At 39.4% G+C, this 13,290-nt stretch overlaps 1 protein-coding gene across 1 annotated transcript in view; it reads right to left on the reverse strand.

Annotated features, from left to right (window-relative positions):
• NID1 (nidogen 1) overlaps window positions 1–13,290 on the reverse strand; it is a 43,141-nt gene that overhangs the window by 18,424 nt on the left and 11,427 nt on the right. The window contains exons 6-12 of the mRNA XM_040058950.1: window positions 12,424–12,675; window positions 11,111–11,311; window positions 9,052–9,297; window positions 7,985–8,128; window positions 6,773–6,901; window positions 3,876–4,019; window positions 3,025–3,147 (exon numbers count right to left, since the gene is read on the reverse strand). Of these exons, the coding sequence (XP_039914884.1) occupies window positions 3,025–3,147; window positions 3,876–4,019; window positions 6,773–6,901; window positions 7,985–8,128; window positions 9,052–9,297; window positions 11,111–11,311; window positions 12,424–12,675 (1,239 nt within the window). The remainder of the gene's footprint in view (window positions 1–3,024; window positions 3,148–3,875; window positions 4,020–6,772; window positions 6,902–7,984; window positions 8,129–9,051; window positions 9,298–11,110; window positions 11,312–12,423; window positions 12,676–13,290) is intronic.

A 13,290-nucleotide genomic window follows, 5' to 3' on the forward strand; every position in this document is an offset into this window, starting at 1 on the left:
TAAAAACCCAAATGGAAAAGCTTCCCTTTGTCCCTTCATTTTCCTTTGTAATTCCTCACTTACAGTTTTGTCCTGGTAAGTGTGTTTCTCATGTGAAACCAGTTGCACACAGATGATCAGAGAATAGCTCTTAACAGCTCCTAGTTCCAAGAATCCAGGCTTGTTTCTGTTTAGTAAACAGTGTCTGGGGTCTGCAGGGGTAGAAACACTCAGACATCTGGTTTTTTTGAAATGGAAAAATGAAGCGTGAGGAAATAATGAAGTACAGACTTTCTTAATAGCTGGGAGCAGCAGGACATTCCAGCATCATTAACTCTTTCATTAACCTGCCAGTTCACTCCTACAGCCATTCCCATGTGTGTGACTCAAATCCATTTTGCCTGTTAGTCTACTTGTTCCAAGAGTTGCCACTGAGATTCAACAGTAGGTTTCATATAATAATAAAGACACCAAACAAGCAAGTAATTGTACACATGGGTTGGAACAAAGAACAGCAAAAAGAACGGAGTATTTGGATGAATGAAACGTTCCCTGCTATTAACAACCAGGAAAAAACTTCAGTTACTACACTGAGGCTTATGAGATCAAAACCTTAGTGGGCAAAAAGGGGGAGAAAGGGTCTCTAATTACAGCTGAACACAATACAGCCTCCTCCGCAATCTCCATTCCGAAACAACATACTTTACATACTGAGAGCTAGAGTAAACTAAACTACTTTTGTGAGGTTTCAGAAAGTATAGCTTGTTTCTGTCCCTGGCAATGATTAACTGATGGATCTATCCATTCTAGAAGCACTAAAGCTTCAGCAACAGATGACACCCCAAGGGCAGCTATTGTTCTATTAACTCTAAGAAAAGGAGCAGGCACTATGTTGTGAACATCACCAATGCTGCAGACTAGCTGAACAACACAAAGACTTTGTACTTCAGTCACAATTCAGCAAAAGTGAGACTTCTTATCTACACAGATGGTTTTTTACTGCTCAGAACATCTAGTAAGCAGAGATAATTGATACAAGTGTTTCTAAAATGTCTTCTAATACAAAACCTTGTTAAAAAAATTATCAGTGAGGCATAGATGAAGACTAACAAAGCCTGGCAGATCTTCACCCACTAGAATAGTAGATACAAAACTCTAAAAAATATTTTGTTATTACTATTAAAATTGTGACATGAAAAAAAATCCCAATTCAAGACACACTTGTGTTGAGCACATAAAGTGAAGGAGTGTATAGAAGTAGGAAATAAGGTTACTACAAAATAATACCATGTGCTTAGCAGTTTAGTAGACACACTAACCACTGCCTAAGAAAAGGTGTTAAAAATAATACAAAGCCCCCATCTACTTAAGTAAATCATCGCATATACTCAGAAGAAATTGTGTCCTTGTAATCAAGTTAATTGGTTGATTGTACGTATCAGTCTACAAAACCACCTGTTTCATCTACAAAGGGCATGTGGCATGAAAGCAATGTTTTTGCCTCTACAATTCTGCCTGAAGAACTGGAAACTTTAAGATTTTATTTGCTTCAAGTTATTCACATCAAGTTTCTCCTCTAGCAGAAATAATTTTGTTTTTATTAGCTGGATAGTTAGCTAAATATTTTGACACAGGTCAAAAACACCAGTTAGTTCCCCTTTCATTTGGCACTAAAATGAAAATACACATGGGTGATTATGCATGAAATTTTAGTTAAAAATTATATTAAAAGACTGACAAAGCGGTGAAAGCTATGCCTCAGAATGAAATACTTCAAAATCTCCTGAAATTTACCTATGATAAAAAAATCTACAAGCATTGGTTGATTTCACATAATGGGTTACTGTGTACATGGTGAAGTGTCATGTAAATATAATCTAAAACTAGAATCAGCTTCGTGGGTTTGTTTTTTTTTTTCCTTTCTTCTGTAAAATCCTTTGCCTTTTGGTTCAAAAACTGAGCATGCAATTGTGGAGAAAAAAAAAAAAAAAAAGAGTCAGAAATTCAGAACTGGGGAATATAGAGGCAAGATAAAAGTATTAAGTCTCAGGTAGTAACATCATGCCACACAGAAATGCTCCTTGAAGCAAGCACCCCCATTATTAAAAAAAAAAAAAAAAAAAACAAAAAGACCCAACCAAAACGCCCAAACCCTTTCTTTCTCTTTGGCCCTAGGATATTCTTGTTACTCTTGACTGCACAGTTTGATTTTTGGTCTGTTGAGAAATGCCCAACAGCAAGAATCTTAGAGGAAGAAGAATTGGGTTTGAATATACTGAGAAGTTAGGCTTTATTTCCTGGATGAAAGATTCACCATCTACAAAAGCTGAGTGCTGTCCCATAGGTTTGCCATGCTGTTGAATTAAAGTAGAATAACAATGCTGCTTTGTGCTCCAGTGTTCCTTCTTTTTTTTATGCATACCTTCAAGATGAGTTTTATACTTCAAGGTTTAAGGTACAATGGAAAAACAGAAGTGTGAAGGTAAAGAACTTTCTCCTGAACAGAGAATAAGATGGATAAATACAGAAACAAGTAAGTGCTAGCTGGCAACTGTAGTCTTTCTGGACCGTAGGCTGTATGTGGCATGTAGGCATCTAGATCTCACTGCAGGACAAGAGCCTTGTGACTTTGGTCTCATTTTTCACTTTTCTCCTGTAAACACTGCATTCATTTGCATTGCCAACAATTCCAGGTACTTTATGGTAAGTGATTGCTGAGTATGCAAACCAAATCACCCCATGGTCAAACCTTTACACAAGGCAACTTTAAAAGATAGTATCAGCTTGGGGCTGAAAACTGCTGAGGACAGAGTAAACAAAACATAAAATGGGACATTGAACAGGATATAATGAAAAAGTGATTGCAGTCAGGATACAGTTTTGACGTAAGCTTGGTAAAGCCCTAACCTTGAAAGGCTTGAGAAGACTAAAGACATCAATGTGGCAGTAGGCGCTGTGTTTCAGAAGGGAACCAAATTAAGATATATATTCCCCAAATCCCAAATTATATTTCTGGTCCAACTTTCAAGAACTATAGAATTTTACCTCCTAACACACATCGGAAACCATCCCCACGATAACCTGCCTTGCAGCGGCAGCTGAAGGACCCAGGAGTGTTGTAGCAGAAAGCATCTGGATGACAGTGGCCCTGTTGACATTCATCTACATCTGCAAAAGAAAAGATCAGTCTCAGGTGACTGTGCCTTCTGATGGACAAGTCAGAGTGATGAAATAAAGTACAAACCTGTCACATTTTCAAGCTATCTGATTAGACATACAGACAGTTCTTTGGAAATACATCTAGTACAGAAATGCAAGGGAGATAAAAAATGGGGCTGAGGGGGAAGCATGCCTGTATTTTAGGTTCTCTAGCTCAACAAATCTCCTATTCCAAAAGGTAACAAGCATTATTACTCACACAGTATTTTAGACATATATGTCCATATGTCCCAAAGAAATGACTTAACATAGCAAGAGAAGTAGGATCTGGCTAGCCATGTTTCCAACATGTAATTAGGTAAGGCTGCTCCCCCACTGCTCTCAGACTGACATGAAACAGAATGCAAAATTTTTTACAGGGTCTGAGCATTTTGCTTCACCACCTTAATAATTGAAACCAATACAGTGCAAACAGTTGCAGCAGACAAAGGTCTGTAGCTGCAACTACTGCAATTTCTGCAGTTATCTCATCTCACACCTCTTATAGACCAAACATCAAAGAGTAAATTCAAAAGTGAGAGGACAGAAAGAGAAATGCTTAATAAAAATTCCTGGCTGAGGGACTCAGACTATGAAATTTCCTACTTGAAATGACAAGTAGGTATAGGACAGGGTAAAGACCAGCCCAGTAGTGCAGTGAAGAGCATAAAAGCCCCACAAGAAACGGCGCTACCCACCCTCACAGGCGCGCCCATCTCCGGAGAAGCCAGGGAGGCAGGTGCAGATGTAGGCAGACCCTCCGGTGTACACACACTGAGCACGCTGAGGAATGTCACAGTTGTGTGTGCCCCTCTGGCAGTGGTTCACCACATACTCCACAGCTGCAAGTTAAATGGGTAAGAGAGGAGATGAAAATCTGAACTTTCCTTTACAAAGGCTAAGCCTCATAGTAAGTTCATGCAAGAGAGCAACATCTGTGAAAGATTACAGAGAAGAAAGGAAGCAGAGGGGTTTTTGCTCTGGGAGTTGGGATTTATTTTATTTTATTTTTTTCCCCTGAAATCTCCCCTTTCAGTGGTGTTAAATCTGATTAATGTTTTACAATGAAATGGCTGTCCTCAGCACCTCACAGGTGCTTGTTAATATAGAATGGGGCAGAAAAGCTACCATGGTGACAGATCCTAATGTGTATATCAGCTTTGTTTATGAAAAGAAGTCCTGAATGAAGAAATGTAAGGCATCTCACAGAGCTAGCTCACATGTTAGCAAAGTGGCCATTTCACTGCACTGGGAATTATTTAGATGGCCTGCTACATTAACCTAGTACTGACCCAGAGCTGCTGCCACTTGGCAACAAACAGGAGCTGTGACTCACTCACAATGGGAGATAAACATATTTGTCAACTACTGGAGAGATCTGGGACCAGACCTGCAGCTTTTCATAACTCTCTCATGTTGACAGCTGGGGCTCTGAAGGCACTGCACTCTTTGCACATAAATTGCTTCAGGAAGTTGCTGCAGCTCTGCCTATGCTTACCTGTGACATCAGGGAACAGGAAAGGAAACCATGGTACTTGAAAAGAAAGAGGTAAAATGCTACAAAAACTTTGGGCTTGAAAATAGGGTGTCCAGTGTGTACATCTAGGAACAGACTTCCAGCTGCTCTAACAGAGGCTGCTGTAACACTGAGGCTGTCCTTACACAAGAAAGACAAGAATTTGACAGGGAGCCAAGACGAGACTCTACAATGCTCATTTCATCACAGTGCACAGATGGAAACCACCACAGTGTCAACAGAGAAATAACAGAAATCTTCTATCAGAGCCATATCTGAAAACACTATTTTTTTCAGTTTTTCTGAAGGAAATGACATCATTGTTAGAATCATTAATAACTTGAGTAAGTTTTGGATTAAAAAGAAATTCATTAGGAACACTATTATAAATACATAAGCTAAGAGTTGGAGCGCAAAGGGAATCCCCAAGTCTTTCTGTTTCTCATCCTAAAAATAGGAGGACAAGATTTATTTACAACTCTCTTATAAAGCTACCCAGTGAATCACACAGCTGGTATGAAAAAAAGTGGTTCCAAAAAAGCTGAGTCAGAATTGGTATCGCAGAGCAACCTACAAAAGCACAGAGGGTTGCTGTTCCCCCTCTGGGATTCAAATTCTCTGTAGGTTATAAGACCCTCTACTGTGAAAAGATTACCATGACATTTATTTTCAATCTGTTGGGAAACTAAAGTTTATCTTCCGTCTCCTCAGCCTTAGAAATGCAATTCAGTTTTGGCTGAAGGAAGGGATCAAACTGAAATTCTTCAAGCTGGGCAAGGAATTACTTAGCACTTGCTAAAAGTGGAACATCAGCTTCATGGGAAAGTGGTAGAGTGAAGCTGGTGAGGTCATGGCTGGAGGGAAGAATGTTCCCTTTCAGGTCCAAATCACAAAAGTGCAGTGTTGGACATAATGGAAGGAACATAAAGCTGCTCTTCCACATCTCACCCTGTCCCTTCCAGTGGCCTTGGTAGAAGGAGCTTTTTTTCTGACCATTTTGCAACAAAGACACTTAGGGTACACTGTGACTTAGGGAAGAGACACGAACTGTAATTCTTATTGGAGCAGAGAAATTTGGCTTGTGACAGAGTATAATACACAGCATGCAAAGTCACAAACTCAAGGAAAGTATTGCAGCCCTCCGCTGTAAGATCAAGACTCCTCAGTCTTTGCTGAAGAACAGTCTTGGCTATAATGAGGAACGACCTGGATGCATTAGCTGATCAAAGAGTAGCTAAACTTCCACCACAAAGCTGCCACAGCAGAAGCAAAAAATCCTCAGCTGTTATCCCTTCTTTCCAAAAGAAAGAGGAACTTCCAGCCATACTGGAAGACTGTGTATAGGTTTTGTTGGTATGGAATTACTGTCAGATTGCAAAGACAAAAATTCTAACAAGAAAAAAAAAAAGAATCTGATCTCCATCTTATCCTCCCTATCCAGCTCTAGAGGTAGAGTCATTATTCCTCTTTTGTTATTTGCCATTATCCCTCTTCTATCTACCATTTGTGGAGTTCTTTTTTCAAAAAGAGTTTCTACAACTTGAGTGAAAAACAGAGCAAAGCGGCAAAAGATATCCCTTGTTAGGACAACCTTAGTCTAGCAAATACAGATTAACTCAGGCAGTGACAACTTCAGTGACAACTACTGAATTTGATATTTAATAGTTCATTAAAAATGAGCTAAGAGCCAATTGCAAAGATTTTAAAGTGAAGTGATCTGCAGCTACAATTCCTTTTCATCGTGATAAATTATCACTTCAGAAAAAAAGTCTGCAACAGCCAACATACACTAGCTTAGAACTGTGCACTATCTTGTCCAAGGGATGAATCTGTAACTGAAATCTCATCTGTTAAATTGAACTCTAGATTAGACATAACAAACAAAACAGAAATCACCCAAAAGTCAAAAGCACAGCACTTACGCAAAATGCAAAAAAACCCAGTAATCATGAACTGAATTCCTGAATTCCACTCACATTAGAAATCAGCACAAATCATGAAGCACTGTTTTCTGTCCCTGTGAGATGGATCACAGCCCAAAGGCTGGTGGGCAATGCTTTTAAGAAACATGAAACTCACCAACACAAGTCTGCCCATCTGCTGCAAACTGGTATCCCTCAACACACTCGCAGCGGTAGGTTCCCGGCTGGTTGCTGCAGTCTGCATTGCTTCCACACAGCCCTGGCTGCTCTGAACACTCATCAATATCTAGGGTCAAAAGGATCCTGGTTATTACAAAAATGCATTTAATGTGAATGCCAGAAAAACAGAAACTGGGAACTCTAGGTTAATAGCAGTATTCTGTATTCGGGTCACAGCTTGCATAGACCATACCTCTTAAGAGAGGTATATTAATAACCTGAAAATAAGTTTTGAGGTAACTGTGTCCTCAGCTAATCTGCACCAAAAAGAAGAAAGCAAACCAGAAGAAGTTCTATCATGGACTAATAAGGGGAAGGCACAGGAAACTGCAGAGGAAAGGGGAGCCAAAGAAAATGCAGCCTTAGGTGATCAGAAGCAATGATAACTACTGGGGGAGCATGAACTCCAGGAAAGACTTCCCCTTTCATTATTCATACACATCTCTAAACCACTGCTGCCCAACTCACAGCATCAGAGAACTGGAAGTGTGATGCCGTTGTTTTCATTTGCAAGCTGATTAAAGGGTTGGAGTGGAAGGAGAGTTGTGCTTTGGGTTTCAACCCCCCCCCAAATTCTTTTAGGTAATAGGGATGACACATTTCATTAACACAGACTTTCACCTCTTGAAAACTAATATTAGTGCTGTGATTTGATTGCAAGGCAAAACCCAAATACACTAGGAATGCACAGCTAGGCACAGCTGGGAAATATGTGTGGTTTCAAACAGAAATGAATTTTCAAAGCAGATAATGAAAAAGATTATTTTGATGAATTGCATATATCTGCGCTCTGTTTGCACGTGCATTTTCTATTCCTCATCTCCCCTGAGAACTTTTAACCTAGTTGACTCATTTTAAACAGAACTTGCATTACAGTAAGTTTCTCACAACTAAGTTCCCACATGTTTTATAAAAAGATGAACTGGGTGGGAAAGAAGCTTTGCAAAATACGAAAACATACTCTTCAAGACAGTCAAACTTGCTTACTTTGATTATTGAGATGTGCAGCCCAGCAACCCTCTAACCTTAAAACCAGCCTCTCAGGACAGTTTATTTTGCTGGAACAGCTAGTCATGAGGGTCAATACACCCCAAGGAAAATAAATTCTACATCAGCTATCATTTGGCAACGAATTGAAGTCTTCTGATACCATAACAAACGTTTCCATCTCCACGGAAGCCAATCGAACATTCACAGAAGAAGCGATTTCCAGCTCCTGGACGGCACACGGCATTGGTGTCACAGTTATGAGTGCCAGTGTAGCAAGGATTCCGGTTAATATCAGCAGAACCATCTGGCAAGAGAGATCATATTTAGCCCTGATGACTCTGTCCAAGTAATAGCACGCAGTTAAGGCCAGGAAGGAGGTTGCTCATAACACACGTTAAACAAGGAAATATACTTTTTGCATCTGGAAGAAGGGGCCTTGCAGGTGATATCTTGGACACGTATTTAATAGCCCCAGTACTCCTTGTTACTTGTACAAAGGACTACTGAGTTAAAAAAGAGCCACAAAAACCTCTCTAAAGAACAAGACAGAAAGAAAAATTCATTTTCCAGTCACTGACACTACACTCAAAACATGATTCTTAACAGCTTGGTTTATTCATTTTAACTAGCAGAACTCTATTTTGTAACAAACAAAAGTGAGCACAGCCTGGTTTTATATTCATCTAGTGTGCATTTTCAAATTGTCTCATTGCTTTCTTTTTGATGTTACTGCAAGCTTGGATAGCTCATCCAAAAGAACACTCTTTCATAAGCTGCCTACAATTCAAAAAGATAAAATGCCATGTTTCAAGATAAACTATAGAAACTCATCTATGGCAAATCTTATTCCCTTCTTTTGCTGTCTTCTCTGACAATGCCCCCCACCCAAATTAATAGAGGAACTACAAATTAGGTAAAGATAAACAACATACTCCATGCATCCAAGTGGGAATAGATTCAAGGTGGTGTATTGAGAGTATTTCAAGGAATTAGACATAAACCCCAGTGAATTTCAAGAATAGAGCATCACTTAAATATTCTTTCTGAATTAAAAACACAAATTTTCAACAGTTCAATTTATCTCCTCTGGTGGACCTGGACTGCTACCAAATAATGATATTGACTAATTTAACTCATTAACATCCAGCTAGGGCAGGCTAAAAAAAAGGATAACTGCCCTTAATTACTCACAAAAGAGAAAAAGCAAAATTTGCAATTGCTACGTACCACTGATGGGGCCAATGGAATTGCTCATGGCGTACCGCAGGATCTGCTCATCTCTGTTGTACAGGACAAACACACTGTCCACCGAGAGCTGCTGAGTGGCAGGAGCAGAGTGAGGGGTGTCATCGTGGATGCATTCATCAAAGGAGATGGTCTGGCGCCACTGATAAGCACCCGTGTAGGTGGAAGCAACTCCATCCCTTTCTGGCTCTGTCACTGTGTACTCCCTCGAGGACGATGAAGTGATCACTACGACATGACAGCAAACACATGGATCAGAGCAGAGACCAAAAGCACGCTGTCAAATGCTATCCATAGACTTGGGATGCAGTCTGTGTAGTGCAAATGGGAATGTCAAGGCTAGAGGCTTTGAAAGCAGATGTATTTCCATGCAAAGGAACGAGCACTTGAGCATGCTTATGCTGTTCTCAGGTATCATGGCTCTGAGAAATGAGTAAATTGATTTATTTTGACATATTTTAGAAATTCAACTTTACTTTGTGGATTTCCAAGTCCATTTCCAATGAAAGCAAAATTCAACTCAGCAAACTCAGAGGTTCCTTTAAGTGGATTTATTTAATGGATCTCCAAGCTAAGGACAAGAGCCATCTCACCAGCCTAAACTACACCCACTTTTAGCTCATTGTAGGCTAATAGCTTTGGATTTTAACAGAGCCCTGAAGAAGCTGCATGTCTAAGAGCTCCTTCACAACAGTTTTCTATACTGGGAAAAATGGTGAACAAAACTCTTCAAAAAGATCTGGGCTTGTGGATCCTCCCACCAACAGAAAGGTCCTCAGAACACCATTGTTCTTTGTTTGGACACCAGAACACACCTATACCAATCCACTTGTAACAGCTGGCTAAAGCTGGATTTCTGCTAAGTCCATTAGATACGCCATAGGACAGCAGAATTGCAGCTGTTTGAGTCCTGGTAAATCAAATCCAGCCTGAGGGACACCTCCTTCCAGCCTCTGAGTTTACCTCCATGGGAACAGCATTTCTGCCAAGTAGGCAATTGTTCTGTAGAGCAGATGCTGCCCAAACTCTCAAGTTGTTCAGCACACAGCAGAAGCTTCCTGTTGCTTCCACTTCCTCCTACTCCCAGTCCAAAACAACAGGCAAAGCACAAGTGGGTTCAGCACCAGCTACCAAACCTAGACATTAGTGAATATAAGGCAGTGGCAAGGTAACCCCACCATTTTCTATCTCTAACAACCAAAAGCCCTCCCTTGGAGAAAAGTGCAGTCTCTCCAGTATTCATGTGCACGTGGGTGCACCACGGGCTGCTTCATCTGTATTGCTCTTTGACAGCTGGGCTGGCTGGCCAGCAGCAACACTCCAACCTCACTTCTTTACTTTCTGTATTGGAACAACTGTAATTTTATCCAGGAAGAGCAGAGCAAAATAAGTAAGCAAAACAAGATTGCCCTGTAAATAGTGAAAGCAGAATGGTTTTCTTAGGAAACCTAGGATCTGTGGTAAAGGAACTGAGAGAGGAGAGAGGAGTACTGAAGAGACAATGTAGGAAACAGATAAGTGAATTAAGAGGTAATTTTCCATTTGGTTGCAAAAATTCGGCTCAAATTATACTGATAAATGTTTGCAGTCATTGTAATGAAGTTTATGTGAGTGGTAAATAATGGGTTTAGTCTCATCAAAGATTACAGCTCACTTAATGACATTATCACAAAAAGCTATATGCCAGTACAGCTCCTACTAAAGGGCTGTGGATGTATAGAGAAAAACTTTGATACTTGTACACTGCCATCAACAGCATAGAAAAGGGCCAACAAAAAGAGAAATTGAAAGTATTTTGCAAACAACAGTTCAGAGAAAGTTAAACTTGTACTTCTTCAATGAAAAGATTAGAAATATTTGCATTGTCCAACTCAAAATCCACCTTCTTTTGAAACCTTTTCCTAAGAGGTAAAAAGCAACTTTCTATAAGTCAAAGGGTCCTAAATACGCTTGTTAAAAAGGGAATAAAATAATGTTTTTCAGATTGTCTTAGTCTCTGGTTTGTGCACTTTCTTATAATTTCATTTTTATGGAACCTTACCAGAACTAGAAGTGTGGTAGAGTTCAGTGTACGGCTCTATATGGACTGATGCCCCAGATGGGATCTCAGGTATTCTGCCCTCTATTTCTGTGCTGATGGTGAGGTGACCATGCTCATCAATGCCACTGAACTTCTGCTTTACAACCAGCTTCTCATTGTTGTGGAGAAAAGTTACTTCCGTTTGCCGTGTAAACTCACCACCTAAAGAAAGAGAATTAGTTAAACACTAAACTTAAAAGAGGATTCCGATTCCTCCTATTCCAAATACTGCTTCTAGTAGATAAAATATAAATTACTATTGTCTGCAAGTTCTGATGTAGCACAATTGCTAATGTCTTTGCTTTCTAATGAAATAACTTTCAGAGGTATACTGATAATATACTTAGATACTGCAAGCAAATTTTTTAAGCACTGAACATGATAAACCTGAGGCAGGAGGGTTTTATTAAATTTAAAAGGAAGTTCTGACCAAGCTAATAGCAGTAGGCTTTAACCTACCATTCAAAAGGACATTTTAGAGAAAATTTGTATTAGGAGTATAGAGATTTTTAAAAAAAAATTTAAAAATCCAGTATATCTGTTTCCAAATCAAAACCAAATGGAATGTATGTTGTTAATTCCAGAACAAGCTTCAAACATACCAAGTCCAAGAAAATCCCAAACAAAAAAGTTGTGTTCAACTAAATTCATATTACATGTCTGTAAAGGATAAAATTTTAAAAAGAAACACATATTCTCCTAGAACAGATTGAATCTACAGCTTGAATTCACAGCAGCACAACCAAACAGATTTGGCCTTAATCTCTTACGAAAAGCTCGAATTGTGATCAGGGGGTTCCCTCAAACTAGCTAACAGAGTCATTTGCATGTCACGCAGCAGCTGTTCCTGTAAAGTGTTTCAGACCCTCAGAAGGTCAGATTATAATTTTTCTTTTGCTCTGTTGGTACAGTCAGGCAATTGGCATGTTAAATCTCTTGAAGATGTAGGAGAAGCTTTTTTTAGTAACTATGTACACTCTAGTAACAACCCCCCTACAAGAGATCTGTTTAATAATCTCTTTCTTGAACAGAAACTGGCCAAGCCAATCTTCTCTCTAACACACTGAGTTCTTGTACACTGACAGTAAATTAAAAAGTCTACTGTCTATATATTGTAAACAAGAAAAATGGTGAGAAATTTGATCACAAAAAAACAACTGGCAGCTCAGAATAGATGTGTTTTCACCCTATATTGCTTCTAAGTACATATTTCTTTTCTATCAAGACAGAGGAAAGCATAGCCATTTTGAACATTATTTTATTTCAGAAGTTACCAGTAATGCTGAATCCATTTTTATATCCTTGCTGTTCCACAGCAAACATCCATCCTATGATACCTCCAATAGAGGCAAGAGGTAGTAAAGAATACCCCAGAGTCTCTGGGATTGTGCTGATAGCAGTGTAGGCACGCCCTTGGTTCATGACAACATAGGAGTGGAGATCAGTGTTCTCAAATATAACTGGAACGGGGTTGTTTCCTACGAAGATTCTTCCTCTGACCTTGCCGTTGACTCTCTGAGGAGAACCTGGCAATCAATACAAAGCATCAGAACAGGTTGACAGTACTCTCATACTCTCCAAGGAACATGTCCATAGTGTTCACAATATTCATTGTTCCGTGTCGAGACAAGTAGCAAACAAACATTCACGGAGTTCAGACAAGAAATTGTCATGTGTTCACGGGCTTATGTAGGTAAGTGCATGTGTGTTGTCTTATGTGGATGATTAAATGGCCAAATTTACCTGAAGAGATGCCCCTTATCCTCACTGAAAGTTCTGTTTGCAAGGATAACTTCATAACAGTGTTACAGTATAGCTGACAGTAAGTGGCAGACAGAAACTTGAGATCACACTTCATATCAGTACACACTGAATGCAAATTTCTTCCTTCCCTATTAGGAGACTAGCGCGATTAGGCATTAGAATAATTGACCTATTATTCTAACCTATTACATTTCTTGGCTCTCAACTATTGGCCATTTTGAAGACTCAGTGTTACACAGAAGTAGCTATTTTGGATTGCTAATTTTCTGCTGCATGTAACTTCCTACATGGAAGTTTAAATTTCATTATCATCAGAGCCTTCTTTTCTTTCTATGGAAAATTCAATTTTATGAACTGAAAGCTAAGTATTAGGTTTT

The sequence above is a fragment of the Hirundo rustica genome, chromosome 3 (assembly GCF_015227805.2).
Source record: "Hirundo rustica isolate bHirRus1 chromosome 3, bHirRus1.pri.v3, whole genome shotgun sequence".
In the NCBI taxonomy this organism is placed as follows: domain Eukaryota; kingdom Metazoa; phylum Chordata; class Aves; order Passeriformes; family Hirundinidae; genus Hirundo; species Hirundo rustica.